The sequence below is a fragment of the Mustela nigripes genome, chromosome 4 (genome assembly GCF_022355385.1).
Source record: "Mustela nigripes isolate SB6536 chromosome 4, MUSNIG.SB6536, whole genome shotgun sequence".
NCBI lineage: Eukaryota > Metazoa > Chordata > Mammalia > Carnivora > Mustelidae > Mustela > Mustela nigripes.
The window spans coordinates 4436578-4455616 of record NC_081560.1 but is presented as its reverse complement, the minus strand read 5'-3'; the positions used below and the strand labels follow the sequence as shown (position 1 = coordinate 4455616).

The 19039-nt window shown below is 40.6% G+C and overlaps 1 protein-coding gene across 1 annotated transcript in view; it reads right to left on the bottom strand.

The window, feature by feature from the left end:
• Nucleotides 1–1293: 1293 nt before the first annotated feature.
• XRCC2 (X-ray repair cross complementing 2) overlaps nt 1294–19039 on the bottom strand; it is a 23498-nt gene continuing 5752 nt past the window's right edge. Inside the window, exons 2-3 of the mRNA XM_059396044.1 lie at nt 11551–11632; nt 1294–2321 (exon numbers count right to left, since the gene is read on the bottom strand). Coding sequence (XP_059252027.1) covers nt 1600–2321; nt 11551–11632 — 804 coding nt within the window. The 3' untranslated portion in view covers nt 1294–1599. The remainder of the gene's footprint in view (nt 2322–11550; nt 11633–19039) is intronic.

The window sequence follows — 19039 nt, the reverse complement described above, 5'->3', positions numbered from 1 at the left end:
AAAGAGCAAATACTGGGCCTAGGAGGACTGATTGTTTGACAGCTTTTTATGGTCTCCTGAGAGTTCTCCCTCGACCCACAACAGAAGTAGCTCCTACACCAGGACTTGGCCTTCATTAGAACAGTCCCAGAGGCCCCCTGCGGTGCAGCGAGCGGGAAGGACAGAAGGCAGGATGCAGTGTGCTGACGCACGGACTGCTGCTGAAGGCAGTGGGAACCAATCCTACCAGGGCCACCCTGGGAGAAGAACTTCAGTGTCCTCTCACCGGAGGGGTAAGGAAGCTGGCGTGTTCACACACCAAACCCTGCCCTTCACTGCTGAAGGCCTGCCGGCCTGGACCACATGCAGCCCAGAAGCTCGGGCAGCCAGCGGGCACCTCCAGAAGGCCCAAGGTTTTGGAAACTGCAGATGAGCTAGAGGCGGCGCAGGGGCCACGGGGAGGGCACAGACAGCAGAGGCCACCTCTGTTGTCCCTGCATCAAGAAGAATATTAACTTCAATCTTAATTTCTTTGCAGGATCCCTTTTAAGCTCTTAAAAAGAATCTTTGTCAGTTAATCTACAGTTGGTTTTTAACTAAATTGGTCACATATAAATGAACACACCCACAAAAACATCACAGTCAATTCTTTCCACTTTCCAACAGGATACTTCAGAGAGGAATGTGACAGATGAGTACTCCAGCATCAATCTGAGTATCACATATCAATACAATTTCACCTTTTCTTTGATTAAAATACAAGTTGAGATTTTCTTCCTCTCCACAATACATTACCTTGTGTACCCCTCGAGGTGCATGCTCCCCATTCTGGCCATTCCTTGGCCAGAGTACACTGAGCCCTGTCCAGCTCTCAGCTGGAAATAATGACTCATTGCATGGTACGGCTGGGCTATTCTAAATGGCTAAGAACATATTAGTTATAGTTCTACTACAGTTTTAGCCTTTATCACTTAATGAGGAGATGAAAATGTCAAAAACAATCTTCATAGAATTCTTTGAGTGGGTATATTATTTCCCTGTGTTAAAAAAAATTGTACAGAGACCCAACCAGAATGCAACTTCATCTTGGACTCATTCTAACTCCGATCAAAATGCTCTGGCTTTCCATAGTCTTTGGTGTAAAAGGCAGAAGGGCAGGCTCCTTGTTTTCATCCCCTTTGCAGAAATAACAGCTCTGCAGAAACATTTTCCAAAGTCACAGCTTCCGAAAGGAGTTACATAGAAGTCAGAAATGCATTTAAACTTTCCTAAACAATTAAGTACTTAACTAAATTCCAGAAATGTGACACAAAGTTAGAAAAAAGTTCATTTTATTCAGGCCGCAATGTGTAGATTACTTAGTCTTAAAACAAGTTCAACATACAGTTTAATTATTATCAGCACTTTGATTTATCTTCAACATCCCAAGAACAGAATAAAGTTTTCCTGTACTAGTTTAAGAAATCCATTCTGGGGGGAAAAAAAATCCATTCTGTGTAGAAACATTTAAATCAATTCTCTCAGAGTTTAAAACTTTATTACTGAGTCAGTCATTTTAGCCCATTAAAGACTTTTTAGATTTTGCATGATATCCTGAAAAACACTACTGTATGACACATATCAACAAAACTCAATGCCACTTTCTCCAATAATAAAAACGTGCTTTTTTGAACTGTTACTTTTTAAATGACGTGAAACTAAAGAAAACTGGTTGCTGGTTTTAAAATCCTCCTGTTTGGAGAAAAATATCCTATGCTTCACTACTCGTTGCCATGCCTTACAGAGATAGGGTCTGTAGTCCACATCTGCCTCACCTGGATGGTTAAAGGCAGGCGGAGGCCCTTCTGTCCAGTGTGAGGTTTTCTGCATTAGACTTTGTGTTGTTGCAAAAAGAACTAAGCGATACTCACTCACGAGTTTCTCTAAGAACTGAGCGCATTTCTTCAGGGTGCACTCCTGCAAGTTAACACTGTCTCCTCCATTGGCGCGGTCTATCCAGTAAAAGGCGGACAGGCTATCCAAGATCAAAAGGCAGAGAGAAGGGTGGCTACAAACCATGGTTTCTAGCGAGTACAGCGTGAGGAGCAGCTGGGTGCTGTTAACGCAGCTCACCAAAAACAACCTTCCCAGGCACTGTTTGACCATTTCTTCACAACTCTGGGAGAGTCTATGCTCGAGAATTGTAACCAGCCGGAGCATATCAAAGCGGTAATCTGTGTCAATAAATAAGACTTCTACTTCCAGTCCCCCTTCGGATTTTGGAAGTATACATCGTGCTGTTAAATGATAAAGCATTTCGGTTTTTCCTGTTCCCTCTGGACCATGAAATTCAAGAATATCACCTGTGTAAAATGTAAAAATGTCAGTCAAAATGCAGCAGCACAGTAACGGTAGGCTACAAAATGAAAAGTCTGCAACAGTGTGTAAAAAGACGTTTACTGGAATATGAAAGAAAAATTCTAAATCCACTTGCAAAAATGGATCATATAAGCAAATACAAGTAAGGAAGGAAATTAAATCATTAAATTTCACCTCTGAGAAAGGAGCTGGCTACTAATTAGCATCAAGAAAACGTGAAAAACAGAATGACAAGGTGGAAAGGCACCCAAGGAAGTCTCCTGGGGAGGGGTCCACATGCACTCACACTGAAACTGAGAAGCTAAGAATAAAGTGCTGAAAAAAGCTACCGACCACTACGGTACACAGCCCTCCAAATTTCCAAAATGCTATCGGTTATTCTCCACTATATAAATTTCTTGAAGCTGTGCCTTGCTAGAATGACATCTGCACTGTAAATTATTTTCCCAGCATTATAAGCTGAAGTAAACTACTCTGAACTCCAAATATTTTTCTATATAGGTTTCTATACAGGAGAACGCAAATTAAATACCTGGGGAAACTGTCTTACCTCCAGAGCTCTTCAAAACCCACTCCTAACACTGGCCTTCCAATCCTTGCTAGTTTGTTTCTATTTAATTTATGGCTGAACCACACGACTGGAAACAGAATGCATATTCTCAGGCCCCAACCAAATTACTAGTGTGGGAGTCCAGTTCCTTTACTTCCTGTTATTACTAACAAACCACTGTAAATTAGAACATTCACAAAGAATGTAAAAAAAAAAGAGCACGTTACCACTATAACATATTTAAGGTACTATGAAACTTCAACCAGTTTCTACCATAATCTTACATGCAATTAAAAATTTAAATAAAGGGGCACCTGGGTGGCTCAGGGTTAAAGCCTCTGCCTTCGGCCCAGGTCATGATCCCAGGGTCCTGGGATCGAGCCCCACATCTGGCTCTCTGATCAGCGGGGAGTCTGTTTCCCTTCCTCTCTCTCTGCCTGCCTCTCTGCCTACTTGTGACCTCTGTCAAATAGATAAAGAAAATCTTTAAAAAAAAAAAAAATTAAATAAAAATGATTCCCTGTACCCCTCCCCCCAAAGATTCTAGTCTCAAGAAGTGAAACTATTTTCACAATAACAATTGTTCACTGATACTCTTGCTGGAAGTTAACACAGTAACTAAGTAACTATTCAGGCCAGATGTTCAGTTTACTCTCTCCTCCTGCTGACTAAGAAGCTAAACTGAAATCCTCCCCTTACCCACAAGTAAGTCTTTTACTTCCCTATATTACAGAGAGTAAACTACATGCATTCAACGAAACATTAACATAGAACAGATATTAATGGTAGAGAAGGAAAGCTGAAAACACAGTTTAGTAAGACTAATCTCAAAATAGTTTGGAGGATGCACAGAGAACACAGCGGGGAAACCAACCAGCAGACGGCACCAGACCCTCCCCCCTTCCCCAGAAAAGAAGGCCATGAGGCTCATCAACAGCAACCAGCTTTTCTACGGTGCTTTATGGGTGCAAGCACAGCCTGATGATAGCTCATTTGACCCTAATAACCGACACTCGGAGCGAAGAAAGCAAACTTGATCATGTTTCATCATCGCTGTTATCATGCTATGTAATTTTTAAACCATTTTTTAGTTTTACTTAATCTCTACACCCCAGATGGGGCTCAAACTACAACCCTAAGATCAAGAGCCACACACTCCACAGACCAAGCCAGCCAGGCGCCCCTCAAGCTGTACGATTTCCGGCTATTTCGTCGTATTTCCTACACGCTACTTTAAGGTTGGGACTCTACTATTCTATTTCCAGCACAGAGTACCTTTTGAATGTACTTCATTAGGTTACCTTCTTTTTGAGAACTTCTTGAGAGACATCTGAAAAATGAAAATGTAAGTCCCTATCTGGTGAGGGCTTAATGCTCCAGAGTGAGCTCTGGAACACGGCATTTTGAAAGGAAGCAAAAGTTGGCAGGGAATCCCAGGAGGAGTGTGGCCCTGGTCACCAGAGTCCTGCGGATGTAAAGGCCCAGGACCAAGGCTGGAAACGAGAGACCAACACAGGAGACAAGCAGGAACAGGAGTTCTGTTCCAGAGTGCCCAGTACTCGGCCCCTGGCCCAGTGAGTGTGGACACTTCGTCTCGGTCAGGTCTTCGGGCCTGCCCATGTTCAGGGGTAAGGTAGTGACGTATGTAAAGGTTCTTCTCAGAGACAGGGTTGGAAGTACCCATACATCAAACACACAAGGAAAGCAGGAATTTTTAATTCACGTAATCACATAAATATCCTAACAAGAATTTAGCTTTCAAAATGCTATGTTAGGTAGGTGTCACAAAATAAAAATGTCCTACAACCCCTAGGGATTTGAGATTCAAGACAGTAATAAGAGCGTAGACATAATGATCTGAGAATAAGCTACAAAGCAACAGAGAACAGAAAGCTCAATCTGGTGGGTGAGAGTGAACAAAACATTAGGAATAGAGGCCAAAAACACAACTCTCGAGACACATCCACGTTAGAGGAGTCGGCATGAAGACATAAAACATGAATTTAATATAAAAATTAGAGGAGGAAAATGACACAGAGCACAAAAGGTTTCAAGAAAATGAAAGAGTACTAAATAACATTAAATGAAGCAAGACATTTCTAAAAGTAAAAAAGCGGCAGAGGAGAGTTTGTGAACAGATCCCCGAACTGGTCCTGGATAGTTACCTTGCACCAGTAAATGTGTAGTTTGCAAAACCACATTTAATGTGTGTATTATTTTATGAAGCAAACTTCAAAATCAGATGCTCAGAAAAGAGATGGGAAGGCTCTCCAGGGAGCACTGAGCATTCTTCCAAGGATTAGGCTGCGGGGAAGGCAGGGGGCACACAAAGAGTTAGGGGAAAATATGATGGTTTACATTCATTTAAAAAGTAATATTCAACAGCAGTTTCATGAGGCTGAAGTCCAATGAAGACAACCAAAGGTAAGAGAAAGGCAGCATATTCTCAAGTAAAAGGGAAGCGACTCCACTGGCCAGAGGGTAGGTGGGAGCTGTCTGTGGGTATTTCTGGAATCCTCAGAATAGGAAAAAAATGAAAATCTAGCCAAGTATTTTCTTGGAGAGAAGGTGGTGCTCATAAACATCTTTCAGCGTAACTCAACAAAGTCTTAGAGAGCACTTGTTACATGGTTTATCAAGGTTGGCTAAATTCATACATTACTAAGAAACAGATGACGTTAAGTATATGGATTCCTTAGATTCTTGCTTTGACAAGATTGAGATGAGGCAAAGCTTAAGGTGAAATCCTTGGTTAGGAGATTATTAAGGGGTATATGAAAACACTCTTTTCCTTTTACAGATTAATAGCAAAGCAGTAAAAAGGTCATTTGTAACAACTGGGGAAATAAAATGTGCAAACTTACAAATTACACATAAATATTATCATCACGGTCGCAGATTCCCTATAAATATGTTTAATGATGAAGTCAGTTTTGTTGATTTTATAAACATTTACTGTCTAATCATCACATCAAAAATCATATTCAAGCATGATGTTCTACAGAGGGGCATAGTCCTTTTAGCTGTTTTTGAAGTCACTATCTCAAATGTTTCTGAGACCTGTTGGAAAAGAAATCATACCCTTGTCCATTCAAGGTATTGAGTATGCAACTTGGGAGTAAAAAAAAAAACCACAAAAAAACAAAAACAAAAACAAAAAAACCCAAACCTCTCACCGCTAAACACACACACACACACACACACACACACACACACACACACACACCTCTACAGTTTGGCACTTGACAAATTAAGCTAAATCAGAAAATCTGGATGGTTTGGCCTCGATAGTTGCTCTCACAAATAGAATGCTGTAAGGGATCTGGGTAACAGATTGTCAGAGTGAGTTTATGAATCTGAAGATCCTTCAAAATAAGGATAAAAAAGAAAAGCCAAAAAATACACCATCTTGGTACCAACCTACTAATTGTATAACAATATGTTGAATTTGCAGATTACAATCATACGGAAGAGGTAATGAGTTGGTATGCACTACTGTATATGGTATAGTACATAGTACTCAGTAACTACTATGAAAAAGCATTTAGAAATGTTTACAATGGAGTAGAGCTTTCTATAATCCCTAACTGTGAACTTCCCCATACAGTTTCTGATAAACTGTTGTTGACAAACAATCCTTGTAATGCCAGTCTTGGGTCTGCTACTGCTCCAGCGGGCGCTCATCTAACTAGTTTTACAGCTAAAATACCTACAGTATTTATAAAATATTGAAATTAAGATGGTGTTAATCCAAACTAAGTAAACATTTTTGTTAGTGACTGAGCACTATGGTGTTTTTCAAATTTCTACAAATACAACATCCAAGTGGATAAACGGTGCTCTGACCCATGTTTTCCTGTCAGTTTTATAAGGTCCAACTTTACAATATCCTTTCTGATAGAGTAGAAAGTTCAATCTTTTGTCTAACATGTTTGGTCAAAAGTTGTCTTTATTATTGATAGTTTAGAAAATTGTTTGCTGGGACGCCTGGGTGGCTCAGTTGGTTAAGCAGCTGCCTTCGGCTCAGGTCATGATCCCAGCGTCCTGGGATCGAGTCCCGCATCGGGCTCCTTGCTTGGCAGGGAGCCTGCTTCTCCCTCTGCCTCTGCCTGCCTCTCTGTCTGCCTGTGCTTGCTCGCTCTCTCTCCATCACTGACAAATAAATAAATAAATAATCTTTAAAAAAAAAAAAAAGAAAATTGTTTGCTAACAGATCTGCTCTATAAAAAAATAGTAAAGGGAATATTCTAGGCTGAATGAAAGGATAGCAGATAGTTACTTGAACCCAAGAGTTAATAAAAACCACAGGTAAATGCAACTACATAGGTAAATATGAAAGACAGTATATGTTTTATATTTGTAATTTTTTTCACTTATCTGACCTAAACAAATGAACTGAATATTTTTTTACTTATTTCTTTGTTATAATACATATTATTTTTTTTTAAGATTTTATTTATTTGACAGAGAGAAATCGATCACAAATAGGCAGAGAGGTGGGCAGAGAGAGAGGAGTAAGCAGGTTCCCCACTGAGCAGAGAGCCTGATGCCAGGCAGATCCCAGAACCCTGAGATCATGACCTGAGCCAAAGGCAGAGGCTTAACCTACTAAGCCACCCAGGCACCCCAATCCATTTTAATTTCTTTGCTGTAATGGCTTTTTAATTTCTTGCATTAAGTCACAATTTTAGAAGTGTTTATGGATATATGATGCATAGATATATAACTTATAACAGCACAAAGGAAGAAGGAAGAAATGGAGTTGCCCAGTAGCAAAGTATTTATAAAATATGGAAATTAAGATGATATTAATCCAAATCAGATTATTTTAAATTAAGATATTAATTGTGATCCTCAGAGCAACCATTAGGAAAATAACTCAAGGTCGCCTGGGTGGCTCAGTCAGTGAAGTGCCTGCCTTCAGCTCAGGTCATGATCCCAGGATGCTAGGATCAAGTCCCAAGTCCCACATCAGGCTCCCTGCTCCTATGCATGGAACCTGCTGAACCTGCTTTTCCCATTCCCTCTGCTACTCCCCCTTGGCGGGTGGGGGGGGGGCAGGAAACGGGGACACACGACTTTAAAAAGTGAAAGTAATGACCAGGAATAAAAATGGTACACTAGGAGCACCTGGGTGGCTCAATCGGTTAACTCTCGCCTCTTGATCTCTGTTGCGGTCATGATCTCAGTGTTGTGAGATCAAGCCCGTGTCTGGTGGGGCTCTGTGCTGGGTGTGCAGTCTGCTTAAGATTCTCTCTCCCTCTCCTTCTGCACCCCCCCAAAATGGTACATTAGAAAATATTTAACACAAAAGAAGAGAGTAAAGAAGGAATAGAGAAAGAAAAAAGATATAAGATGTCTATATAAAAAGCAAAATGACAGTCATAAACCCTATCTTATCAGTAATTCATTAACTGTAAGTGGACTAAACAGTCCAAACAAAAGGCAGAGATTGGCAGAATGGAATAAAAACACAGGATTCAACTATAGGCTGATAACAAAACAATAGAAAAAGATATGCCATGCAAATAGTAACCAAAAGAGAGCTGATGTGGCTGTACTTTTATCAGACAAAATATACTTTGAGACAACTGTTACTAGAAACGAGGGACATTTTTGTTTTCCATTGTGCTAAAAGATGGCATAAAAGTTACCATTTCTAAGTGTACAGTTCAAAGTTCCAGTCACACTGTTGTACAACATCTCTAGAACTTCCATCATGCAAAACTGAAATTCTATCCCCATTAAACAACAACTCCCCTTCTCCCCTTTCTCCTCAGTGCCAGGTAACTATCATTCCTGTTTCTATGAATTTGACTGCTTTAGATACCTCATGTAAGTGAAATCACAATATTCTCCTTTTTGTGACTAGTTCGTTTCACTTAGCATGTCCCCATGTTTATCCATGTAGTAGCATGACAGGATTTCTTTCTTCTTCTTTTTTTTTTTTTTTAAAGATTTTATTTATTTATTTGACAGAGAGAAATCACAAGTAGTCGGAGAGGCAGGCAGAGAGAGAGGGAAGCAGGCTCCCTGCTGAGCAGAGAGCCCGACGCGGGACTCGATCCCAGGACCCTGAGATCATGACCTGAGCCGAAGGCAGCGGCTTAACCCACTGAGCCACCCAGGCGCCCCAAGGATTTCCTTCCTTTTTAAGGCTAAATAATGTTTCCTCATTTGCATATACCACATTTTGTTTATGCATTCACCTGTCAATGCACATCTGGGTTGGTCCCATCTCTTAGCTATTATGAGTAATGCCATTATGAACAAAGGACTACAAATATCTCTTCAATACTCTGCTTTCACTTCTTCTGGAGATCTACCCAGAAGCGGAATTGTTGGATCATATATATGGCAGTTCCTCTTTTTTTTTTTTTTTTTTAAGATTTATTTTGAGAGAGTGAAGAGTGAGCACAGTGAGGGTAGGGCCAGAAGGAGAAGGAGAGAAAGAATCTTAAGCAGACTCTGTCTGCACCAAACCAAGAGCCCAACCTGGAGCATGGCCTATGCAGAAATCAGGAGTTGGATGCTTAACTAACTGTACCACCCAGGTGCCCCAATCATACAGCAGCTCTATTTTTGATTTTTTGAGGAACCTTCATACTGTTTTTCATACCGCCACCATTTTACAATCACATTAACAGTACAGAATTTTTCTACAACCTCAACAACACTTGTTATTCTGCATTTTAGCGTTACCGTCCTAATGGGTGTGAGGGGACAAAGCAGGACACTTTATAAAGATACATGAATCAACCCATCAATAAGGTAAAATTATAAACTTGAAAGTGCCCAACAGTGCATGAAGCCCCAGAATATATGAAGCAAAACAGAGAAATAAAGGGAGAAATACACAATTCAATAGTAATCATTGGGAAGTTCAATACCCATTTTCAATACTGGATAGAACAATTAGGCAGAAGACCAAGAAGAACAGGAGACTTAACGCTAATAATCAACCAGAATTATTACAAAACATCACGAAAACACTCAATCCAACTATAGCAGAATAAATTCTTCTCAAGGGCACATGGAACACATTCTTCAAAATAGATCATATGGTCAGCAATAAAACAAACCTCAATCAATTAAAAAGACTGAATCAGAGAAGTATGTTCTCTGATCAGAAAAGAATGAAAACAGAAATCAGTAATAACAACAAAGTGGTAAATCTTCTTGACCTTGAATGGATTAGCCGATGGCCTAGCTATGATACCAAAAACATTAACAATAAAAGACAAAGCAGATAAACTGGACTTCATCAAAATTAGTAACTCTGTGCCTCAACGCACCATCAAGACAAGAAGACAACACACAGTGGGAGAAAGTATTTCCAAACTGTATTGGATAAGGGAGTTGTATCTAGATTATATAAAGGACTCTTACTACTCAACAACAAAAAATCCATTTTTTTAAAACAGCAAAAGATATGACAATTCTCCAAATTACACATAGAAATTGCCATTAAGCACAAGCAAAGATGCTTAATATCATTAGCCACCAGAGAATGTAAGTCAAAACCACAAGGAGATATCATTTCATACTCACTAGGAAAGCTAGAATCAAAGACAGACGATGACAGTTGTTTGCAGGATATGGGAAAACTGGTACTATTCTAGGCCTCGCTTCTGGTGGCAAGTAAAATGTGCAGCCGCTAGGCCCAACAGTCCCACAGCGCCACCAAAGGTTAAGCCCAGTCACAGCATGAAGCTAACAGTCCCTCTCATAGGTATTACCCATGAGAACTGAACACATGAATCACAGAAAAGCTCGTACACAAATCATCCCAGCAGCATAATCCATACCAGCAAAAAGCAGAAACCCAAATGTCCATCACTGATGAACGGGGAAAGCGTGGTATATCCACTCAACAAGGACCAGAACTACTGAGCCATGCCACGGTATAAAAGCTGGAAATGTTATGCAAAGGAGCAGAAGCCAGTCACAGAAGACCACATATTGTATGATTACATGAAATATGCAGACAAGGCTGGTCTAGAGTCATCAAGTAGATCAGTCACCACCCAGGGCTGAGGGATGTGGGAGCAAATGGGAAGTGACTGCTAAGAGGCAAGGCTCTCCTTCTGGGGCGATGAAAATGTTCTAAAATCAATTGTGATGACAGCTGCATACATGTAAATGCAAGTCATGAAGCTGCATGCTTAAATGGGCGAATTACACCTCCACAGAGCTCTTCCACTAACGAGGAGAAACAATGCCAGCACAGTAGTACTCTTCTGTAAGTCTTCCCTAGTGTAAAAGTGCTGGGGGAACAGGCAGCCATGTCTTTTCCCTTCCACAGAAGTAGTAACAGACAATGGGGTACTTAAGGACTTACCTGTGACTCTCAAACTTCTAAAGAATTAAAAAATAAATAAATTATAGTGACAAAACTCCCTCAACTACTGTGTTGAGATAAGAGAGGTCAATATTTATTCTGAAGATTTTACCAAAGAAGAACCAAATTTTAACTCCTCTGACACAGATAATGAAGACTTAAAAGTGTTCTAGCATGATCTTATTCTCACTTTTTAATTTTACAGGTTAATCCATATAGCTGTTTGCTACAAGTACATACATATAAATAAATATATGTTAGAAAAAAACCCTGTTTTATAAGACTTAATGTGTGACATTGTGTTTTGGTTTGAGATTTTTACCAAGTACAGATGAATCTTCATCAGCAAACAGACATGGTTCTATTTCTTTCAAGGAACTTCTACCTTCAAGTCGGGCAAGAAGCTAGCAAAAGAAAAAAAAGAAAAACTCGTTACTTAAAAATATAAAATCTTAGACATCTACATTTACACCATTTTCCAAACGTCTATAAAAAGACCCATTTAATTTTGAGGATTTAGAGGAAATTATGAAATAGGAAATACAAGTTAGGAGGAAAATTGTGTTCATTCATTCAGAAAACACTTCCTTATTTGTTTACATATCAAATACTGATGGTATAAAATGAGCCCCAGGAAGACTCTGGACACCAAGTTCAGGGGAGCTTCTGCAGTTAGCAGACTGTCACACACTGTTGCGGGGAGAACTGAGCACCCTCCACAATTCCACCAGGAGAGGACAACTGGAAGGTCTGCATTTGGAGTTCTCCCGGACTCTGACACCTCCTCCTGTGGCTGTCTTTAAGACTGCATCCTTTCCCTGCAGTAAACTGTAACCATGAACACAACACTTTCAATGAGTTCTGTGAGTCCTTCTACGGGATTGCTATACCTCAAGGTGTCCCCCAGGGTCCCCACGCCCCCCAACTTGCAAATAGTATCAGAACTGAGTGTAGTCTTAGGGATCCGGAACTTGGTAAAGTCTGCTCTTGGGGACGTCCCCAATTTCACACACAGATGAAGGACTTCTGCTCCCAAATTAAATACAATCTTTTTTTTTTTCCCTCTAGGAAAAGCACTTGTGCTGATTATTTGAGTTGGATGCTTTTTTCATAGCCTACCCTTTATTTTGAAAGAACAACTAAAAGAAACTTTGATTATACAGACTTTGGTATTTGGTAGACATTTTATTAAAATGAAGAAAGTAAGCTTATCACTTCAAGAAAACTGACCGCATTTGTTGCCAGTGGTAACATTTGAATTTTAGAAAACTCACCCTCCACTGTGACCTTGATAGCTTCCCGAAACTTAAGATCCTTTATGGGGAAGACATCAATGTTTTAATGAATGTGATTTTAAAAAATAATTATTTAACAAACACGCCAATTCTTGAAAGATCTATGTAATTCAGTGAACCATTATTTCCAAATGACTAATGCATGTTAAACCAGTCCTGGGTAAAAGATTCACTCCAAGTGTAAGACCAATCAATGGTTTTAACGTATTTAAAAAAAAAAAATTTTTCACGGGACGCCTGGGTGGCTCAGTGGGTTAAGCCTCTGCCTTCTGCTCAGGTCATGATCTCAGGGTCCTGGGCTCTCTGCTCAGCAGGGAGCCTGCTTCCCCACCCCCTGCCTGCCTCTCTGCCTACTTGTGATCTGTCAAATAACTAAATAAAATCTTAAAAAAAAAAAAAAAATCAATCACTGATATAATTTTATATTCTACATTGCAATTAACTTTTAGGAAACTAGTATCTTGTCACGTTTTGGTCCAGAATCAAAGAAGTAAACCCACAATTATCTAAAAAGACCTTCAAATACTCCTTTTTCCAACTATACATCGGCAGTACTTTAAGTTGTTCTGGTTGAAGCACAATAACATGATAAGAGTCTTAGCGTACTTCAACCAGAACAACATAAAGTCACAGACTGGACGCAGAAGAGAGGGGATCCCAGTCAAATTCTCTTCAACCGGACACTAAAACGAGATCTGCAAATATGTGAAAGAGTGTCACTCCTCATATTTTTTGTTTAGGGAAATATAGCTATTTTTCATTAAAATACTTACAATACTCAAAGAGTTTATAACTGTCACTTGTATATGAATGCAAATATTTAAAATTCTAAATTTCTCCCCTCAGCTCTCTCTCCAGAGCCCACCTGCTCCGGAGATCTCTCAAGAGTATATTTTCGCTTTAATTCTTTTTTTTTTTTTTTTTAAAGATTTACTAAAAGAAGATAAAGGGGTGCCTGGGTGGCTCAGTAAGAACACAAGCAATGTATTGGAATAACATCTGTGAAGTCACAAGTAGGCAGAGAGGCAGGCAGAGAGAGAGAGGAAGCAGGCTCCCCGCTGAGCAGACAGTCCGATGCGGGACTCGATCCCAGGACCCTGGGACCATGACCTGAGCCGAAGGCAGAGGCTTAACCCACTGAGCCACCCAGGCACCCTATATTTTCGCTTTAATAAACTTTTTCGCTTCTGCTATTCAATAAATAGATAGATAAATTTCTCAGATTCGCTGACAGATAAAACCCACATAAACAAAAGCTCTTTTGGTGACAGACATTAACTGCACTTATTGTGATCATTTTGCAACATAAACAAGTATCAAACCATTATGATGTACACCTCAATATAATATAACGTTGTAACTATTCTACAAAAAAAAAAACCCACAAAAAAATGCACAAAAGCTCTTTGAAATCCTCAATAATTTTTACATGTGTAATGCATTCCTAAAGCCAAAAATTGAGAACCACTGAGTTAGATGGTGAGTCCAGCTTGAAAGACAAGACAGAAACTTTCATGAACAAGATGAAACACATAAAATGACTTTAAAATGTTTTAAAAAGGGCGCCTGGATGGTTCGGTTGTTAGGCGGCTGCCTTTGGCTCAGGTTGTGATCCAGGGTCCTGGGATCAAGGCCCACATCAGGCTCCCTGCTCCGCGAGGAGGGAGCCTGCTTCTCCCTCTCCCGCTCCCCCTGCTTGTGTTCCCTCTCTCTCCCTGTGTCTCTGTCAAATAAATAAATAAAATCTTTAAAAAAAAGTTTTAAGAAGCATGTATACAAATAACTATTCTCATCAGAATAGCTAACTTAGGAAATTACTCCAATTGTTTACTCTTATCGTCACCCCTCAAAATATTTCAGAATTCTCCACTGTGAGAATTCCTGATAGGAAAGGATTCAAGAAAGCTTTATATTGGCAGGACACTTGGACAGAGATGGTATAACTCCTCTTACCCAATTGGCTAAGTTAGCCAGTTTGCATCTAATTTTCCATCATTATTAAAAAATCTTCAAGGATGAAAACTTCCCACTAATACTCAAAATGTTTACAATGCCAAAGCAGAGTCTGGTTCTTTCAAATAAATAAACTTTTAAAAAAAGGAAAATACCCTAAAAATCTAACATAAACTATTACAGAAATTAAAATTAATCATGTCCAGATTTAAGGAATTAATTAAAAGAAGCCAGGTATAATCAATCTGGAGTTTCTGAAGGACAAAAAAGAGTCCAAAGTGTCCAGGGTAAAAGGAACCCCAGTAAGTTGTTAGACAAGACAGTTCAATCCTTTTAGGGAAGATTAACACACTCGGCAATCACAGCTGGGTGATGGATTTCTCTTGATTCTCTCTGCAATCTTTCTGAGGCCATATTTCCTATTTAGAAAAGAAGGCAAAGTGGACACAACAATTTTAGTCTATTTGGCAGTTTCACTAATATTGTTAATTAACAGATTTGACATTTGGTTTGTAAATCAGTATCTTCTAGGTTTTATTATTTTAACAAAGTCATCAACTAATAGCTACTATTTGTGCTTACTATGGTATCTGCAGTACCTAATTTATATACATTATCTCTTTTAATTGTTATAGTAACTATTTGTTGTCATTCTATTTTTCAGATGAGAAACCTAGTAGATGCCAGAGCCGAGACTTAAGAGATCTCTTCTGGCTCCCGAAGGCTGGAGGACCGCTGGGCTCCAGTGCCTCAGATTCAGTATCATGGAGTCTAATAAAATCTGAGTAGAGAGAAAAAATAGTTTCTGGATCTACTAAGTTGATCCGAGATCCTGTCTAGGCTATTACCTGACCTCTTTCAACCATCTGTTAACACTCCCCTCAACGGCAACAAGGAGCCCTATATGTTTTCAATGGCAGCGTTATTACCATAACAATATAACCTACAAAGGGGGTAATCCTCTCTGCACAGCCAGCCACTGGTAACCATCTCGGCCAAGTCAACGTGGGGATACACAGATGTAGCAGACACAGTTCCTATCTTCAAAGAATTTAACAGGAGAGACTGAAAAGTTTACAAAAATGCAATACAGTACAGTGGCTGCTGCAGAAGAAATACAGGCAGGGTGCTGGGAAGGTGGGGGAACCTAACGCCATCTGGGACAAATCTTCCCCCAGGCCCAATCAGTGACCTGGGACCTCCTGGAGCACACCAGCCCTCCCAACATTCTTTCCTTTTGTTTAACCACACCCTTAAGTACACCCTTAGGGCATAACGCCCCTGACCTGCCCAGGAGCAGGGACTCTGACACACAGCCATTAGACATTCTCCTCTTGGGTGGTCCCACAGCAGCACTCCCAACCTCCAGGGCTAGAAAAGCTGGTCTCAAGGGTGGTGGGGTTGAGAAGATTCATTATCTTGAGGCTACCCTGAGACAGGATCAGTCAGGAAATCCCCTTCTAACATCAGGCTGCGCTTGCCAGCCTTTCTCTTCAGTCTTCCGGTCAGTTCTAATTTGTGGGAGGCACCCTTAATTTTGAACAAGAGATTAGGCATTTAGTTCTTTTATATAGATACAAAATCTGGGTGCCTGGGTGGCTCAGTGGGTTAAGCCGCTGCCTTCGGCTCAGGTCATGATCTCAGAGTCCTGGGATCGAGTCCCGCATCGGGCTCTCTGCTCAGCAGGGAGCCTGCTTCCTCCTCTCTCTCTCTGCCTGCCTCTCTGCCTACTTGTGATCTCTCTCTGTCAAATAAATAAATAAATAAAATCTAAAAAAAAAAAAAATGTGCACTGATAGAGAAATGTTTTTCTTCCTACAGGGAACATCCTTTGCCTATTCTCTTTTAAATTTCTAAGGCCAAGACCATTAAACAAATGATAATAACATACATTCTTCAAGGCCGCCTCCTTCCACGAAACTACTACTGCTATACTTAGCACACTACCAGCCTATCTCCTCATCTGGATATAAAAGCTCAAAAGGAAAAGCACCTATTTTGGCTCACAACAGACTCCAAAATGCTTTTGTCTGGCAGAAAGTCAGCGGCTGCCTATATTAAAAGGTAAACAAGGCATAGGTAGGCAGGCTTGGGAAGGATGGAGAGTGTAAGTGACCTCACACTATTTCCATTTTCATGTTTAGACAGTATGCAAACTTATACCAAACAAAAGTCCATGAGTATTCATGTCCTCGAAGTTCTTTATACTAACAGAAGTCCATTTCCAATACCATCATATACCTTCAATACCTAGTAAGCAGTACCTATCTAGTAAGCAGAATACCTACCATACAGATGTTTTTAAAGACCATTCAGTTGTGGAAAAGCTTACACAAGAGCAGAAAGAAGAATATAGAGAGCAAACTAATTAGAAATTAATGGCATTAAGGTAAATACACACACACAGCTCATTTAGATAAAGGCTCATTTCCCCTGACCTTCTGTAAATAAATTTGTCTGCAGATAGACCCCAGTAGTAGGGTTCCAAACCGGTTCAGTATAAAAGGCTACCTAAGGTGCATCGGGTGGCTCAGTAGGTTAAGCCTCTGCCTTCGGCTCAGGTCATGATCTCAGGGTCCTGGGATTGGGCCCACATCTGGCTTTCTGCTCAACAGGGAGCCTGCTTCCTCCTCTCTCTCTGCCTGCCTCTCTGCCTACTTGTGATCTCTCTCAAATAAATAAATAAAATCTTAAAAAAAAAAAAAAAAAAAAGGCTACCTAAAAGGGCTCCTGGGTGCTTCAGTCAGTTAGCCATCTGCCTTTGGCTCAGGCCACGATCCCAGGGTCCTGGGATGAAGCTCAGCTTCTCCCTCAATCTCTCCTCTCAGTTTATGCTTTCTCTCTCAAATACATAAACAAAATCTTTTCTTTTTTTTTTTAAGATTTTATTTATTTGACAGAGAAAGATCACTAGTAGACAGGGAGGCAGGCAGAGAGAGAGGAAAGGAAGCAGACTCCCTGCTGAGCAGAGAGCCCCCAGGACTCTGGGATCATGACCTGAGCTGAAGGCTGAGGCTTTAACCCACTGAGCCACCCAGGTGCCCCACATAAACAAAATCTTAAAAAAAAAATAAAAACAAAAACAAAAACCTACCTAAAGAAGCAAACATTCTGAACCAAATATTCCCATCTCTGCCCATAATAGACCTGGATTTCCCAGCTATAAAATAAATACAATTCTTAGTTTTACTACTCATAGTAGTAGAGGAAATTCAGGCAAAAATGTGTAACTACAACACAAGAAATGAAAGAGAGGAGTTGGAATAAGGAAGCAAGGGAAAGCAGCAGCTAGAGGAGTATGTGTGTGGCTGATACAAAATCTGCATCTTATGGTAGTTCCATAAATTCCATGTGAAGATGGGAAATTAGGCTCCTCTGCCACTTTGAAAATTCAACTGTCCTTCAGGGCAGAGTACTAGGCCTGGCCCTTCAATCAAGCTGGAAGAAAAGCTAATGCTTTTATAAAAGCAATCATCCTGTAAGAGGAAAAGGAAAAATAGATACATATAACTAAAGCAAAAACTACCCCACATACGGAGCAACTGGGTGGCTCAGTTGCTAAGCATCTGCCTTTGGCTCAGGTCAGGATCCCAGAGTCCTGGGATCAAGCCTCACATCAGGCTCTCCACTCAGCGGGAAGCCTGCTTCCCCCTCTGCCATGCACCACCCCCAAAAGCTATTACATATATATCTGACAATTTAAGCAGCATGAATTTCTCTTTTTTAAGTTTTTAATTCTAGTTAGTTATTACTAACTGGTTTAATTCCAGTTAGTGTTGTATTGGGTTCAGGTGTACAATACAGAAATTAACACTTCCATACACTGCCCCGTGCCGTGCTCATCGAAGGCGCACTCCTTAATCCCCACCACCCCCGCCCTGCCCCACTCTCCTCCCCTCTCTAAGCCCGTTTGTTCCCTGAAGTTAAGAGTCTGTGTCTTGGTTTGTCTCTCTCATTTTTTTCCCTTTGTTTTTTTAAGATTTTATTTATTTGACACAAAGAGAGCATGAGCCAGGGGTGGGGAGGGAGAGAGGACAAGCTGACTCCCAGCTGAGCAGGGAACCCAATACAGGACTGGAACCCAATACAGGACTAGATCCCACGACTCTGGGACGATCTGAGCCCGCGTCAGATGCTTAACCGACTGAGCCACCTCGATGCCTGTTTGTTTTATTTCTTAAATTCTTTTTTTTTTTTTAATTTGTTTTATTTATTGGACGGAGAGATAGCACAAGCAGGCAGAGCGGCAGGTAGAAAGAGGGAGAAGCAGGCTCTCCACTGAGCAGGGAGCCTGATGCGGGCTCCATCTCAGGACTCCGGGATCATGTCCTGAGCCAAGGCAGCCACTTAATGGACTGAGCCATCCGGGTGCCCCTACTTCTTTCTTTCTTTCTTTCTTTCTTTTTTTTTAAAGATTTTATTTATTTATTTGAGAGAGAGACAGGGAGAGAGAGCATGAGTGAGGAGAAGGGCAGAGAGAGAAGCAGACTCCCCGTGGAGCTGGGAGCCCGATGCAGGACTAGATCCCAGGACTCCGAGATCATGACCTGAGCCGAAGGCAGT